Source organism: Salvelinus fontinalis, unplaced genomic scaffold (genome assembly GCF_029448725.1).
Source record: "Salvelinus fontinalis isolate EN_2023a unplaced genomic scaffold, ASM2944872v1 scaffold_0085, whole genome shotgun sequence".
Classification (NCBI taxonomy): domain Eukaryota; kingdom Metazoa; phylum Chordata; class Actinopteri; order Salmoniformes; family Salmonidae; genus Salvelinus; species Salvelinus fontinalis.
This window is the reverse complement of record NW_026600294.1, coordinates 234,303-251,162: the sequence shown is the minus strand read 5'-3', so window position 1 is coordinate 251,162 and position 16,860 is coordinate 234,303. Positions and strand designations below refer to the sequence as shown.

General features: G+C 44.7%; 1 protein-coding gene and 1 long non-coding RNA gene across 40 annotated transcripts; one reads left to right on the top strand and one right to left on the bottom strand.

Annotated features, from left to right (window-relative positions):
• Positions 1 to 7,489: 7,489 nt before the first annotated feature.
• Positions 7,490 to 8,865, bottom strand: LOC129842999 (hatching enzyme 1.2-like). Its single transcript, XM_055911721.1, has 2 exons — positions 8,627 to 8,865; positions 7,490 to 8,129 (listed from the first exon to the last, which is right to left on the bottom strand). Exons 1-2 carry the CDS (start codon positions 8,848 to 8,850, stop codon positions 7,553 to 7,555), a joined length of 801 nt encoding a protein of 266 aa, XP_055767696.1. The 5' UTR covers positions 8,851 to 8,865; the 3' UTR covers positions 7,490 to 7,552.
• Positions 7,920 to 15,865, top strand: LOC129843001 (uncharacterized). Of its 39 annotated transcripts, none has more exons than XR_008757743.1 (6): positions 7,920 to 10,864; positions 10,968 to 11,095; positions 11,171 to 12,197; positions 12,298 to 13,615; positions 13,769 to 14,570; positions 14,649 to 15,865. It is a non-coding gene; the product is annotated as an uncharacterized LOC129843001 (long non-coding RNA). The 39 variants fall into 39 exon arrangements; XR_008757761.1 differs by having other exon boundaries at positions 7,920 to 10,992; positions 11,068 to 11,120; positions 11,199 to 12,197; XR_008757746.1 differs by having other exon boundaries at positions 7,920 to 10,992; positions 11,043 to 11,095.
• The last annotated feature ends 995 nt before the right edge of the window (positions 15,866 to 16,860 follow it).

The following is a 16,860-nucleotide window of genomic DNA, read 5'->3' as shown; positions in this document are numbered from 1 at the left end:
GTGGTGAAATCCCTGAGCGGTTTCCTTCCTCTCTGGCAACTGAGTTAAGAAGGACATCTGTATCTTTGTAATGACTGAGTGTATTGGTACACCATCCAAAGTGTAATTAATAACTTCACCATGATCAAAGGGGTATTCAATGTCTGTTTTTTTTTATTTTTTATCTATCTACCAATAGATGAAATCAAATTTTATTGGTCACAAACACGCGTTTAGCAGATGTCGTTGTGGGTTTAGCGAAATGCTTGTGCTTCTACCTCTGACGAGTGCATTAATATCTACCAAGATATCTAACAATTACACAACATATACACCAATACACACATCTAGTAAAGGAATGGAATCAAGAATATCAGCTCGGTCCCAGCTTTGATGCACCTGTAATTAATATCTACCAAGATATCTAACAATTACACAACATATACACCAATACACACATCTAGTAAAGGAATGGAATCAAGAATATCAGCTCGGTCCCAGCTTTGATGCACCTGTAATTAATATCTACCAAGATATCTAACAATTACACAACATATACACCAATACACACATCTAGTAAATGAATGGAATCAAGAATATCAGCTCGGTCCCAGCTTTGATGCACCTGTAATTAATATCTACCAAGATATCTAACAATTACACAACATATACACCAATACACACATCTAGTAAAGGAATGGAATCAAGAATATCAGCTCGGTCCCAGCTTTGATGCACCTGTACTGACCTCGCCTTCTGGATGATAGCGGAGTGAACAGATAGTGGCTCGGGTGATTGTTGTCCTGGAGGGCAGGTACTTTGCACCCGGTGATGCTTTAGGCAGACCGCACCACCCTCTGGAGGGCCCTGCGGGTGCAGATGGTGACGTTGCCGTACCAGGCGGTGATGCAGCCCGACAAGATGCTCTCGATTGTGCATCTGTAAAAGTTTGTGAGGGTTTTAGGTGACAAGTCAAATTTCTTCAGCCTCCTGAGGTTGAAGAGGTGCTGTTACGCCTTCCTCACCACGCAATCTGTGGGAGTGAACCATTTCAGTTTGTCAATGGTGTGTACGCCAAGGAAGCTTTCCACTTTCTCCACTGCGGTCCCGTCTATGTGGATAGGGGGGTGCTCCATCTGCTGTTTCCTGAAGTCCACGAAGTCATCTCCTTTGATTTGTTGACTTTGAATGAGAGGTTATTTTCCTGGCACCACACTCCCAGAGCCCTCTCCTCCTCCCTGTCACGACTTCCGCCGAAGTCGGTTCCTCTCCTTGTTCGTGCGGCGTTCGGCGGTCGACGTCACCGGTCTTCTAGCCATCGCCGATCCACCTTTAATTTTCCATTTGTTTTGTCTTGTTTTCCCGCACACCTGGTTTACATTCCCTCATTACTTGACGTGCATATAACCCTCTGTTCCCCCCATGTCTGTGTGTGGAATTGTTTATTGTAAAGTGTATGTGCGCTTCAGACTGGTTTGCTACGGGTTATTTCAACCCGTATTTTGTTGTTCGAGGTGCAGTTTGTGTTGCCTCATTAAACTGCTCCGGTCGTTACCCAGTTCTGCTCTCCTGCGCCTGACAGTCAGTTACGCACCTCTTATACTCCCTGTAGGATGTCTCATCATTGTTGGTTATCAAGCCTACTACAGTTGTGTCATCTGCAAACTTGATGATTGAGTTGGAGGTCATGGGTGAGCAGGGAGTACAGCAGGGGACTGAGCACGCAGCCTTGTGGGGCCCCAGTGTTGACGATCAGCGAAATGAAGGTGTTGTTTCCTACCTTCACCACCTGGGGACGGCCCGTCAGGAAGTCCAGGACCCAGTTGCACAGGGCGGGGTTCCCAGGTCCCAGGGCCTCAAGCTTAATGATGAGCTTGGAGGGTACTATGGTGTTGAAAACTGAGCTATAGTCAATGACCAGCATTCTCACATAGGTATTCCTCTTGTCTAGATGGGATAGGGCAGTGTGATGGCGATTGCATCGTCTGTGGATCTATTGGGGCGGTAACTAAATTGAAGTGGGTCTAAGGTGACAGGTAAGGTGGAGGTGATTTGATCCTTGACTAGTCTCCCGAACCACTTCATGATGACAGACGTAAGTGCTACGGAGCGATAGTCATTTAGTTCAGTTACTTTTCGCTTTCTTGGGTACAGGAACAATGGTGGCCATCTTGAAGAATGTGGGGACAGCAGACTGGGATGGGGAGACATTGAATATGTCTGTAAATACACCAGCCAGCTGGTCTGCGCATGCTCTGATGACGTGGCTAGGGATGCCGTCTGGGCCGGCAGCCTTGCGAGGGTTAACAGGTGCAGAAAGCTCATTGATGGCTACAACAACTGTTTGTCAGCAGTTTTCTTGGCCAAAGGCTTCACAACCAAGTATTGGTTCCTAATTTTCTCCAGGCCATTTGTTTTTTATTTTCTAAATTAAGTTGTTTCAAAAAACCAAAATTTGTTCTGCATTGTTTGAAAATCTAATAACAATGTGTGGAGACCAAAAGTTATTTTCAATTTCAACTTATTTGAGAAGAAATAGGGAATTATTAAAGAGAAGTGCAACTGTAGTTCTGACCCAATCTAATGTATTCTATTCCACAGGTGATATAATGATGTGTTTTGAATGACACTATGAATGAGTCTTTTCCAGGAAGTAAACACAGGCCCACTATTAGGATAACTGTGAAGCTTTTTCATTGGCAGGACAGAACGGAAGCATCTCCTAAACTCAAAGGCGGGGATGTGTGTGTCTCTTTGCTAACAACAGCTGGTCCTCAATCTCTAATATTAAGGAAGTCTGGAGGTTCTGCTCACCTGAGGTAGAATACCTCATGATAAGCTGTAGACCATACTATGGTGAGAGTTTTCACCTATATTTTTCATGGCTGCCTATCTACCACCAATAACCGATGCTGGTACTCAACGAGCTATATAGGGCTATAAGCCAAGAAGAAAATGCTCATCCAGAGGCAGCACTCCTAGTGGCCGGTGATTTTATTGCAGGAAAACCGAAATCCTTTAAACCTGATTTCTACCAGCATGTCCTCATTTCTACCAGCATGTCACCTGTGCAATGAGGGGAAACAACTCTAGATCACCTCTACTCACACAGAGACGTATACAAAGCTTTCCCTCGCCCTCCATTTGGTAAATCTGACCATAACTATATCCTCTTGATTTCTGCTTACAATCAAAAACTCAAACAGGAAGTACCAGTGACAAGTTAAATTTTGAAGTTGCCCGATGAAGCGGATGCTAAGGTTCAGGACTGTTTCTCTGGCACAGACTGGAATATGTTCTGGAATTCATCCAATGTTATTGTGGAGTTCACCACTTCAGTCACCGGCTTCATTAACTTATTTGGGCTGCAAGCCCGAAGCCGGGCACAATATGACAACAGCCACTTCAAGTGCAGAGCGCGAAATTCAAAATATATTTTTTAGAAATATTTAACTTTTACACATTAACAAGTCCAATACAGCATATGAAAGATAAACATCTTGTGAATCCAGCCAACATGTCCTATTTTTAAAATGTTTTACAGCGAAAACACCACATATATTTATGTTAGCTCACCACCAAATACAAAAAAGGACAGACATTTTTCACAGCACAGGTAGCATGCACAAAGCCAACCTAACTAACCAAGAACCAACCAAACTAACCAAGAAACAACTTCATCAGATGACAGTCTTATAACATGTTATACAATAAATCTATGTTTTGTTCGAAGAATTTGCATATTTGAGGTATAAATCAGTTTTACTTTGCAGCTACCGTCACAGCTACCGTCACAAATAGGACCGAAGCAGCCAGAGTAATTACAGACACCAACGTCAAATACCTAAATACTCATCATAAAACATTTCTGAAAAATCGATGGCGTACAGCAAATTAAAGACAAACATCTTGTGAATCCAGCCAATATTTCCGATTTTTTTAAGTGTTTTACAGCGAAAACACAATATAGCGTTATATTAGCTTACTACAATAGCCTACCACACTACCGCATTCATTCATCAAGGCACGTTAGCGAAAGCAATAGGCACGTTAGCGATAGCGAATAAACCAGCAAAAGATATATAATTTTTGACTAACCTTGATAAGCTTCATCAGATGACAGTCCTATAACATCAGGTTATACATACACTTATGTTTTTTTTCGAAAATGTGCATATTTAGAGCTGAAATCAGTGGTTATACATTGTGCTAACGTAGCATATTTTTCCCAGAATGTGCAGATATTTTTATGGCACTCAACTATTCTGACCAAATAACTATACATAAACGTTACTAAAAAATACATGTTGTATAGGAAATGATAGATACACTAGTTCTTAATGCAATCGCCGTGTTAGAATTCTAAAAATAACTTCATTACGATATGCAGTTTACGTTATGGCGAGAGCGTGCCCAAAACCTGGCCGCAAACGACTAGTTCACATGTACGACAGATATATGAAATAACATCATAAAATGGGTCCTACTTTTGATGATCTTTCATCAGAATGTTGTACAAGGGGTCCTTTGTCCAGAACAATCGTAGTTTGGATTTAGAATGTCCTCTTCTCCAGTCAATTAGCACGGAAAGCTAGCAAAGTGGCGCGAAGGTCTCCTTCCTGAACAAAGGCACACAACGCAACACGCCTAACTTCCCGAAAAAAATTCAATAATCTAATAAAACTATATTGAAAAAACATACTTTACGATGATATTGTCACATGTATCAAATAAAATCAAAGCCGGAGACATTAGTCGTCCATAACGACAGCTTTACAGAAGGCAATCCCAGGTTTCTTCACGCGCTCTCCAGAAAACAGGAAACTGGTGACACGTCATACAAAGAGCATTTATTCGACTCCAGATCAAGTTATACACTCAATTTCTTCTCTCACTCCCTGTCGACATCTAGTGGAAGACGTATGAAGTGCTTTTTTTCTAATAAATATCAAGGACCTTTATAGGCAGGCCCTAGAACAGAGCATCGATTTCAGATTTTCCACTTCCTGTCAGGAAGTTTGCTGCAAAATGAGTTCTGTTTTACTCACAGATATAATTCAAACGGTTTTAGAAACTAGAGAGTGTTTTCTATCCAATATTACTAATAATATGCATATTGTACGAGCAACAATTGAGTACGAGGCCGTTTGAAATGGGCACCTTTTATCCGGCTACTCAATACTGCCCCTGCAGCCCAAACAGGTTAATAAGTGCATCGACAACATCGTCTCCAGTGACCGTGCGTACATTTCCCAACCAGAAGCCATTGATTACAGACAACATCTGCACTGAGCTAAAGGCTTGAGCTGCCGCTTTCAAGGAGCGGGACACTAGTATGTTGACAAGCTGAATGTGCCGAGCTGTCTGTTTTTAAAATACTAGCACACATCTCGGACACCAATGCATACCCCACAAGACATCCCACCAGAGGTCTCTTCACAGTCCTCAAGTCCAGCACAGACTATGGGAGGCGCACAGTACTACATAGAGCCATGACTACATGGAACTCTATTCCACATCAGGTAACTGATACAAGCAGTAGAATCAGATTTAAAAAGCAGGTACAAATACACCTTATGTAACAACGGGGACTGTGAAGAGACACACAGCAAGGTACAGAGACATGCATTCACGTACATTGTGAACTTGTTGTATGGTGGTATTGAACATGTTGTGTTGTGGATATGTGGTGGTGTAGAGATGTTATATGATGTAGTGTTTTATCTTTAGTTCATTCAGTACAAACGTAGTTCACTGTTTTAACCTGTTGTTTTATATGTAACACTCCAGTCGGTTGTAGTAATGCTGTAAAGTTGGTTGCCAACCGCTATATAAAGTCCAAAGAAGAAGAAAGCCTGTAGGAAGGAGGAGAGATGACGAGAAACTAATTTGGTTTATCATTTTATCTGTGAATTTATTGTTGGAGTAGAGGACATTGTGCTTTTTCCCAGGACAAATGAGCTAGCAACAGCAATCTAGCTAACTAAATTGCCATACATGTTCAATGCTATTTGACCTGTCCCCAATAATTAATATAATTGTTCCTCCTGATCTCGTCTGGTGTGGGTGAACAAAATCAACTTGCGAGCGATGGCAGGGCTTGCAAGCTATTAAGGAATACAAGTGGAAACCCATTCACGAGCTGCCCAGTGACATAAGCCTACCAGATGGGCTAAATGCATTCTATGCTTGCTTCGAGTCGAGCAACACTGAACCATGCGTGAGAGCACCAGCTGTTCTGGATGACTTTGTGATCATGCTTTCCGTAGCCGATGTGACCTTTTTAAACAGTTGAAAATTCACAAGCCCGCGGTGCCAGACGGATTACCAGGACACATACTCTGAGCATGCGCTGACAAGTGTATTCACTGACATTTTCTACCTCTCCCTGACCCAATCTGTAATACCAACATGTTTCAAGCAGACCACCATAGTCTCTGTGCACAAGAACGCCAAGGTAACCTATTTAAATGATCATCGCCCCGTAGCATGCAAAGCTGTAGCTATGAAATGCTTTGAAAGGCTGGGCATGGCTCCCATTAACACAATCATCCCAGACACCCTAGACCCAGTCCAATTTGCATACCGCCCCAACAGATCCACAGATGACGCAATCTCTATTGCACTCCACAGTGCCCTTTCCCACCTGGACTAAAGGAACACCTACGTAAGAATACTCTTCATTGACTACAGCTCAGCGTTCAACACCATAGTGCCCTCCAAGCTGGAAGATAAATAGAGAGAGATGCTAGTCAGCATGTCTGCAGAACGTGTTGGTTTGTTAGTCTATCTTGTTATGTGATAATCTTCGATGCACAGCATTTTAAGACATTTTGAGGAGAAACCTGTGTTTTTGGGGACGTGTGACTCCACTTTGAGGTGATGATTTTGGCAGACCAGACCAGTTACATCTAGAGTATAAATCTTAACAAGAAAATACAGTGGGGTTTGATTTTTATTTCTGCTTTGTTGTCAGATTCCCAGAGCAGATATTTATTTTCTCCTCTGTCAGCCTCCTTGATTCTCTTCCTAAAATAATGATTATCTTTCATGTCATTGTAGTTGTGAATATTCCTGGTGTCTTGTTGTGTTTAGGTTGAGAGAAATGATGTCATTGTAGTTGTGACAGAAGTGATGTAACTCTAGTGCTGATTGGAGGAAGAATGTCTTGGATCAGGACAGACATGGAGGGCTTGTGCCAAGTCTGTTAACTCTCTCTCTCTCAAACACACACACACACACACACACACACACACACACACACACACACACACACACACACACACACACACACACACACACACACACACACACACACACACACACACACACACACACACACAAAACACTAGAATTACACAATAGCATCTGCTTTCAATCTTGTTTATTTTAGATAATTAACTAAGTAATTTGATTAAAATAATTTGAGAACTACACAATTACAGCAATTATCTTTTTAACGTTACAACTTAACAATGATTTTAAATCAATAAGATAACAATATATGTGTCAGACTTGACTTCCTTCATCTGGTCTTTTCCAGACTTTTCTCCTGTGACTTGATGTCTTCCTCTCAGCAGCCGTAGAGTCTGTTGATCCTCAGGATGTCAGTGGTGGACAACCCCTGTCTCTGGCCGATGGGCACGTTGGGGTTGGGGATGGGGGTGATGGTGTCCATCCCGTTGATAGAGAAGGCTGTATTTCCATAGTGCATGACAGAGCTGTAGTCGTAGGCAGTGTTCAGGTTGTTGGTGTTTGATCTGTCGAAGTTGTAGGCGTTGTTAGAGTCGATGTTACTCCAGTTGATGGTGACATACTGGTCACGGTCGCTCCTGGTTTGTTCGTGCTGGAAGCCCAGAGCGTGGAGAGTCTCGTGCTGAATGACCCCGAAGTAAACGCAGCCGTCCATTTGGAGAGAGACCGTCTGTTGGCCTCCCACTCTCCCAAGAGAGGACCAGCATCCGTCTCTGGGCTCGTAGCTGATGAAGTCAACCTGATTCTGACGAGGCACGAAGCGAATGCAGGTCTTGGAAGGGAAGGCCCGGAGGGCATTCTCAATGATCTGCTTGTTAGAGGAACTGAAGCTACTGCTCACTGTGTAGGGCACTTCAACCAATCCGTCGGTGCCTTTTGTCCAGAAGCACCCTGCACTGTAAAATAACATTCAGCTGGTTAGTCAATTATATCTGAAAATACAATTATTTTGACATAAAAAATATATTTGTTATCTTTACTTCAATATAATTAGTCCTTTACTCATCTTCACTTGTTTAACCAACCTGAAATTAAAATATGTACATATATCAACATAAGATGCATGTAAAAACAACTCCAAAGGGAACTGTGTTTAATTTCCCCTCAATTTACTAATTTTAAGTTCTAGCAACAACTTGACACCTGTCTCTGTATTTAGAGGATTGTGGGTAATTCCACATTCTTTGACTTTATACTACTTCTACACAATGTTGTATACATATGTTGAAGGCAGAAAATTATATTTCTGTATTTAGGTAACTTTCTGAAACATTAAAAGTGAAGTATATTGTACATAAAAATACCTAATCTTGGAAATACTCAAAAAAGCTGATGCAAATAGTTGTAAAACTAGAACTGGTACAATATTGTTGTTAGTGTGTGTTGGTTGTACCTAAAGCAAACCATGGCGTTTCTGGTTGTTGGCGCCACCATGTCTCCCTCCAACAGAAACTGACTGGAGCCGTTATTGGTGGTCAGAATTCTCTCAGTGATGTCTACATCCTCAGGGTTGTCTGTTAGGATCTCTGGTCCACTTCCGTCCTCCATGAGAGGGTTGGCCTGAGAGAGGCCCAGCAGCAGCAGCAGCAGCAGGGTCAGAGAGGGGCTTTGCTCCATCTTCAGTGTGTGGAGAGGAGAGACTCTGGATGGCTCCTTGGATCTGACAGTGGAGAGACTCTGGATGGCTCCTTGGATCTGACAGTGGAGAGACTCTGGATGGCTCCTTGGATCTGACAGTGGAGAGACTCTGGATGGCTTCTTGTTCCTGGAGATGCTTTGGAGCGGCTTGATGTGTGATTCTGTCTGGTCAGTCCTGGGCTTTTTATACAGTCCTCTACAGGTGTGTCTGCTAGAGGATTATGGGTTGGGGTCCATGTTGTTAGTCCTAAATAAACCTCTGAAGGGAGGGTTCCACCACCACACCTACAGTTTCAACATGGTTTTAATCCATACAGGTCCATTTACACCTGGCCATGCCTACTCAACAAACACGTCACACACTAATGTAATGACAGTTTAATCTACTACAATGATGTGGTGAGGAACGTTTCAATTTTTTAATGTTTATTTGTCACCTGCACAGGACACAGCAGGTGTAAAACAGTACATTGAAATATTTGCAGCTCTTTAGTAATATAGATTTTAAAAACACAGTAATAATCTAGATAATAAAACAGTAATTTTATTTAAAAAAAAAAAAAATTCAACTGTTGTGCCTGCGGCTATGGAACCCTGTCCTGTTCACCGGACGTGCTACCTGTCCCAGACCTGCTGTTTTCAACTCTCTAGAGACAGCAGGTGCGGTAGAGATACTCTTAATGATCGGCTATGAAAAGCCAACTGACATTTACTCCTGAGGTGCTGACCTGTTGCACCCTCGACAACTACTGTGATTATTATTTGACCCTGCTGGTCATTTATGAACATTTTGAACATCTTGGCCATGTTCTGTTATAATCTCCACCCGGCACAGCCAGAAGAGGACTGGCCACCCCTCATAGCCTGGTCCTCTCTAGGTTTCTTCCTAGGTTCTGGGACTTTCTAGGGAGTTTTTCCTTAGCCACCGTACTTTTACACCTGCATTGCTTGCTGTTTGGGGTTTTAGGCTGGGTTTTTGTACAGCACTTTGAGATATTAGCTGATGTACGAAGGGCTATAGTATATAAATACATTTGATTTGATAATAATCTAGATTATAAACATTGTAATGATATAGATAATAAACACAGTAATAATCTAGATAATAAACATTGTAATGATATAGATAATAAAACACAGTAATAATCTAGATAATAAACATTGTAATGATATAGATAATAAACACAGTAATAATCTAGATAATAAACATTGTAATGATATAGATAATAAACACAGTAATAATCTAGATAATAAACATTGTAATGATATAGATAATAAATACAGTAATAATCTAGATAATATAACACATTAATAATCTAGATTATAATATAACACAGTAATAATCTAGATAATAAACACAGTCATAATCTAGATAATAAACACAGTAATGATATAGATAATAAACATTGTAATGATATAGATAATAAACATTGTAATGATATAGATGTCACGTTCGTTGTAATGATTGGACCAAGGCGCAGCGTGCGTAGAGTTCCACATCTTTTAATTCATAGACACTCAGCAGAACAAACAAGCACAAAGGAAACGTGAAGCTACTGGTGAAGCTACACAGGCAACTATCCGTAGACAAGATCCCACCAAACACAAAATTAGGAAATGGCTACCTAAATATCATCCCCAAAATCAGAGACAACAATAAACAGCTGTCTCTGATTGGGAACCATATCAGGCCAACAACACCCCTAGATAACCCACCCTAGTCACTATCACGCCCCAAACGACAGAGAATAAACAGCTTACTATGGTCAGGTCGTGACAATAGATAATAAAAACACTGTAATTAAATAGATAATAAACTGTAATAATATAGATAATAAACACTGTAATAATATAGATAATATAGAATAAAAACAGGTTACGGTGTAATGGCAGGTCTGTAGTTAGGGTGTAACGGCAGGTCTGTAGTTAGGGTGTAATGGCAGGTCTGTAGTTAGGGTGTAATGGCAGGTCTGTAGTTAGGGTGTAATGGCAGGTCTGTAGTTAGGGTGTAACGGCAGGTCTGTACAGGTTAGGGTGTAACGGCAGGTCTGTAGTTAGGGTGTAATGGCAGGTCTGTAGTTAGGGTGTAATGGCAGGTCTGTAGTTAGGGTGTAATGGCAGGTCTGTAGTTAGGGTGTAACGGCAGGTCTGTAGTTAGGGTGTAATGGCAGGTCTGTAGTTAGGGTGTAATGGCAGGTCTGTACAGGTTAGGGTGTAATGGCAGGTCTGTAGTTAGGGTGTAACGGCAGGTCTGTAGTTAGGGTGCAATGGCAGGTCTGTAGTTGGGGTGTAATGGCAGGTCTGTACAGGTTAGGGTGTAATGGCAGGTCTGTAGTTAGGGTGTAATGGCAGGTCTGTAGTTAGGGTGTAATGGCAGGTCTGTAGTTAGGGTGTAATGGCAGGTCTGTAGTTAGGGTGTAATGGCAGGTCTGTAGTTAGGGTGTAACGGCAGGTCTGTAGTTAGGGTGTAATGGCAGGTCTGTAGTTAGGGTGTAATGGCAGGTCTGTACAGGTTAGGGTGTAATGGCAGGTCTGTAGTTAGGGTGTAATGGCAGGTCTGTAGTTAGGGTGTAACGGCAGGTCTGTAGTTAGGGTGTAATGGCAGGTCTGTACAGGTTAGGGTGTAATGGCAGGTCTGTAGTTAGGGTGTAATGGCAGGTCTGTAGTTAGGGTGTAATGGCAGGTCTGTAGTTAGGGTGTAATGGCAGGTCTGTAGTTAGGGTGTAATGGCAGGTCTGTAGTTAGGGTGTAATGGCAGGTCTGTAGTTAGGGTGTAATGGCAGGTCTGTACAGGTTAGGGTGTAATGGCAGGTCTGTAGTTAGGGTGTAATGGCAGGTCTGTAGTTAGGGTGTAATGGCAGGTCTGTAGTTAGGGTGTAATGGCAGGTCTGTAGTTAGGGTGTAATGGCAGGTCTGTAGTTAGGGTGTAATGGCAGGTCTGTACAGGTTAGGGTGTAATGGCAGGTCTGTAGTTAGGGTGTAATGGCAGGTCTGTAGTTAGGGTGTAATGGCAGGTCTGTAGTTAGGGTGTAATGGCAGGTCTGTAGTTAGGGTGTAATGGCAGGTCTGTAGTTAGGGTGTAACGGCAGGTCTGTAGTTAGGGTGTAACGGCAGGTCTGTAGTTAGGGTGTAATGGCAGGTCTGTACAGGTTAGGGTGTAATGGCAGGTCTGTACAGGTTAGGGTGTAATTGCAGGTCTGTAGTTAGGGTGTAATGGCAGGTCTGTAGTTAGGGTGCAATGGCAGGTCTGTAGTTAGGGTGTAATGGCAGGTCTGTACAGGTTAGGGTGTAATGGCAGGTCTGTACAGGTTAGGGTGTAATGGCAGGTCTGTAGTTAGGGTGTAACGGCAGGTCTGTAGTTAGGGTGTAACGGCAGGTCTGTAGTTAGGGTGTAACGGCAGGTCTGTAGTTAGGGTGTAACGGCAGGTCTGTAGTTAGGGTGTAATGGCAGGTCTGTAGTTAGGGTGTAATGGCAGGTCTGTAGTTAGGGTGTAATGGCAGGTCTGTAGTTAGGGTGTAACGGCAGGTCTGTAGTTAGGGTGTAATGGCAGGTCTGTAGTTAGGGTGTAATGGCAGGTCTGTAGTTAGGGTGTAATGGCAGGTCTGTAGTTAGGGTGTAATGGCAGGTCTGTACAGGTTAGGGTGTAATGGCAGGTCTGTAGTTAGGGTGTAATGGCAGGTCTGTAGTAACGGTGTAACGGCAGGTCTGTAGTTAGGGTGTAATGACATGTCTGTAGTTAGGGTGTAATGGCAGGTCTGTAGTTAGGGTGTAATGGCAGGTCTGTAGTTAGGGTGTAATGGCAGGTCTGTACAGGTTAGGGTGTAATGGCAGGTCTGTACAGGTTAGGGTGTAATGGCAGGTCTGTAGTTAGGGTGTAATGGCAGGTCTGTAGTTAGGGTGTAATGGCAGGTCTGTAGTTGGGGTGTAATGGCAGGTCTGTAGTTAGGGTGTAACGGCAGGTCTGTAGTTAGGGTGTAACGGCAGGTCTGTAGTTAGGGTGTAACGGCAGGTCTGTACAGGTTAGGGTGTAATGGCAGGTCTGTAGTTAGGGTGTAATGGCAGGTCTGTAGTTAGGGTGTAATGGCAGGTCTGTAGTTAGGGTGTAATGGCAGGTCTGTAGTTAGGGTGTAATGGCAGGTCTGTAGTTAGGGTGTAATGGCAGGTCTGTACAGGTTAGGGTGTAATGGCAGGTCTGTAGTTAGGGTGTAATGGCAGGTCTGTAGTTAGGGTGTAATGGCAGGTCTGTAGTTAGGGTCTAATGGCAGGTCTGTAGTTAGGGTGTAATGGCAGGTCTGTAGTTAGGGTGTAATGGCAGGTCTGTAGTTAGGATGTAATGGCAGGTCTGTATTTAGGGTGTAATGGCAGGTCTGTAGTTGGGGTGTAATGGCAGGTCTGTAGTTAGGGTGTAATGGCAGGTCTGTAGTTAGGGTGTAATGGCAGGTCTGTAGTTAGGGTGTAATGGCAGGTCTGTAGTTAGGGTGTAACGGCAGGTCTGTAGTTAGGGTGTAACGGCAGGTCTGTAGTTAGGGTGTAATGGCAGGTCTGTAGTTAGGGTGTAATGGCAGGTCTGTAGTTAGGGTGTAACGGCAGGTCTGTAGTTAGGGTGTAACGGCAGGTCTGTAGTTAGGGTGTAACGGCAGGTCTGTAGTTAGGGTGTAACGGCAGGTCTGTAGTTAGGGTGTAACGGCAGGTCTGTAGTTAGGGTGTAATGGCAGGTCTGTACAGGTTAGGGTGTAATGGCAGGTCTGTACAGGTTAGGGTGTAACGGCAGGTCTGTAGTTAGGGTGTAACGGCAGGTCTGTAGTTAGGGTGTAATGGCAGGTCTGTAGTTAGGGTGTAATGGCAGGTCTTTAGTTAGGGTGTAATGGCAGGTCTTTAGTTAGGGTGTAATGGCAGGTCTGTAGTTAGGGTGTAATGGCAGGTCTGTAGTTAGGGTGTAATGGCAGGTCTGTAGTTAGGGTGTAATGGCAGGTCTGTAGTTAGGGTGTAATGGCAGGTCTGTAGTTAGGGTGTAATGGCAGGTCTGTAGTTAGGGCGTAATGGCAGGTCTGTAGTTAGGGTGTAATGGCAGCTCTGTACAGGTTAGGGTGTAACGGCAGGTCTGTAGTTAGGATGTAATGGCAGCTCTGTACAGGTTAGGGTGTAATGGCAGGTCTGTAGTTAGGGTGTAATGGCAGCTCTGTACAGGTTAGGGTGTAATGGCAGGTCTGTAGTTAGGATGTAATGGCAGCTCTGTACAGGTTAGGGTGTAACGGCAGGTCTGTAGTTAGGGTGTAGTGGCAGTTCTGTAGTTAGGGTGTAATGGCAGGTCTGTAGTTAGGGTGTAATGGCAGGTCTGTAGTTAGGGTGTAATGGCAGGTCTGTAGTTAGGGTGTAATGGCAGCTCTGTACAGGTTAGGGTGTAATGGCAGCTCTGTACAGGTTAGGGTGTAATGGCAGGTCTGTAGTTAGGATGTAATGGCAGCTCTGTACAGGTTAGGGTGTAATGGCAGGTCTGTAGTTAGGGTGTAATGGCAGGTCTGTAGTTAGGGTGTAATGGCAGGTCTGTACAGGTTAGGGTGTAATGGCAGGTCTGTAGTTAGGGTGTAACGGCAGGTCTGTAGTTAGGGTGTAATGGCAGGTCTGTACAGGTTAGGGTGTAATGGCAGGTCTGTAGTTAGGGTGTAATGGCAGGTCTGTAGTTAGGGTGTAATGGCAGGTCAGTACAGGTTAGGTTGTAATGGCAGGTCTGTAGTTAGGGTGTAATGGCAGGTCTGTAGTTAGGGTGTAATGGCAGGTCTGTAGTTAGGGTGTAATGGCAGGTCTGTAAATCCTCAGTGATGTGGACACAGAGGAACAGGAAGCTCTTGACCCCGTCCACTGGGAGATGTGTACCTGCCCCTGTTTCCTGTCGTCCACCATCAGCTCCTTGTTGAGGGAGAGAGGTTGTTGTCCTGGCAACACACTGCCAGGGTTCTGACCTGCTTCCTATAGGCTGTCTGGTCACCGTCAGTGATCAGGCCTCACCATCGTCGTATCATCAGCGAACGTGATGGTGGAGTCATGCCCGGCCACTCAGTTTTGGGTCAACAGGTAGTACAGGACTGAGCATACAGGCCACTGGGCAAATATTGTCAGGTTGCCATTTGCTGTTTGGCAAATACTTTAAGACAGGTAGACTCATAAGTAAACAAGTTGTTCAGACAAACTCAACATTTTAATATGTGTCTGTAAATATTAATCAAATGTATTGGAAGAATTATGTTTGTTATAGGTTGTGGTAGTTGTGCCTGTATAGTCTAGGCCAGCTTTAGTGGAAAATGTTAGATGTCTCTCTCTCTCTCTCTCTCTCTCTCTCTCTCTGTCTGTCTGTCTGTCTGTCTGTCTGTCTGTCTGTCTGTCTGTCTGTCTGTCTGTCTGTCTGTCTGTCTGTCTCTCTCTCTCTCTCTCTCTCTCTCTCTCTCTCTCTCTCTCTCTCTGTCTGTCTGTCTGTCTGTCTGTCTGTCTGTCTGTCTGTCTGTCTGTCTGTCTGTCTGTCTCTCTCTCTCTTTCTCTCTAAATACTTCCATCCATTTCTCCGCCTGCCTCCTGGGGGAGTAGAGGTGTGAGAATAAACAATGAAGGTGACAGAGGTGTCTCTGCTGTCACGACAACATAGGATTATGATTTATTAATCTACACTACTCTGTCTACTCTGCTCAAATTCCACACACACACACACACACACACACACACACACACACACACACACACACACACACACACACACACACACACACACACACACACACACACACACACACACACACACACACACACACACACACACACACACACACACACACACATCAGCGTAGGGTTAAGCTACGCTGGTCTTTCTTCCCCAGGGAGACATGGTCATGTAACATAACAATGGAGAGATGTTGTGTTCAGCCTGAAACAGTCCTAACTGGAGAAAATGGCACTATGTCATATTTAGACATGCAGCTGATGGGGAGAGGAGAGGAGGAGAGAGTGAGGGGAGGAGAAGGAGAGGAGAGGAGGAGAGAGTGAGGGGTAGGAGAAGGAGAGGAGGAGAGAGTGAGGGGGAGGAGAAGGAGAGGAGTAGGGAGTGAGGGGGAGGAAAAGGAGAGGAGTAGGGAGCGAGGGGGAGGAGAAGGAGAGGAGAGGAGTAGGGAGTGAGGGGGAGGAGAAGGAGAGGAGTAGGGAGCGAGGGGGAGGAGAAGGAGAGGAGAGGAGTAGGGAGTGAGGGGGAGGAGAAGGAGAGGAGAGGAGTGGAGAGTGAGGGGGAAGGAGAAGGAGAGGAGAAGGAGAGGAGAGGAGTGGAGAGCGAGGGGAGGAGAAGGAGAGGAGGAGTAGAGAGTGAGGGGAGGAGAAGGAGAGGAGAGGAGTAGGGAGTGAGGGGGAGGAGAAGGAAAGGAGAGGAGTAGGGAGCGAGGTGGAGGAGAAGGAGAGGAGTAGGGAGCGAGGGGGAGGAGAAGGAGAGGAGAGGAGTAGAGAGTGAGGGGGGGAAGAAGGAGAGGAGTAGGAAGCGAGGGGAGGAGGAGGAGAGGAGAGGAGTAGGGAGGGAGGGGGAGGAGAAGGAAAGGAGAGGAGTAGGGAGCGAGGTGGAGGAGAAGGAGAGGAGTAGGGAGCGAGGGGGAGGAGAAGGAGAGGAGAGGAGTAGAGAGTAAGGGGGAGGAGAAGGAAAGGAGAGGAGTAGGGAGTGAGGGTGAGGAGAAGGAGAGGAGTAGAGTGAGGGGGAGGAGAAGGAGAGGAGTAGGGAGCGAGGGGAGGAGAAGGAGAGGAGAGGAGTAGGGAGGGAGGGGGAGGAGAAGGAAAGGAGAGGAGTAGGGAGCGAGGGGGGGAGAAGGAAAGGAGAGGAGTAGGGAGTGAGGGGGAGGAGAAGGAGAGGAGAGGAGTAGAGAGTGAGGGGGAGGAGAAGGAGAGGAGAGGAGTAGGGAGCGAGGGGGAGAGAGAGGAGGAGAGGAGTAGGGAGCGAGGGGGAGGAGAAGGAGAGGAGTAGGGAG

What these genes read in the sequence shown, in the direction of transcription:
- LOC129842999 (XM_055911721.1), bottom strand. Translation starts at nt 8,850, where the DNA reads ATGGAGCAAAGCCCCTCTCTGACCCTGCTGCTGCTGCTGCTGCTGGGC. An exon ending in AACGCCATGGTTTGCTTTAG is followed by an intron (nt 8,130 to 8,626) that starts GTACAACCAACA and finishes GTTATTTTACAG; the next exon opens with TGCAGGGTGCTTCTGGACAA.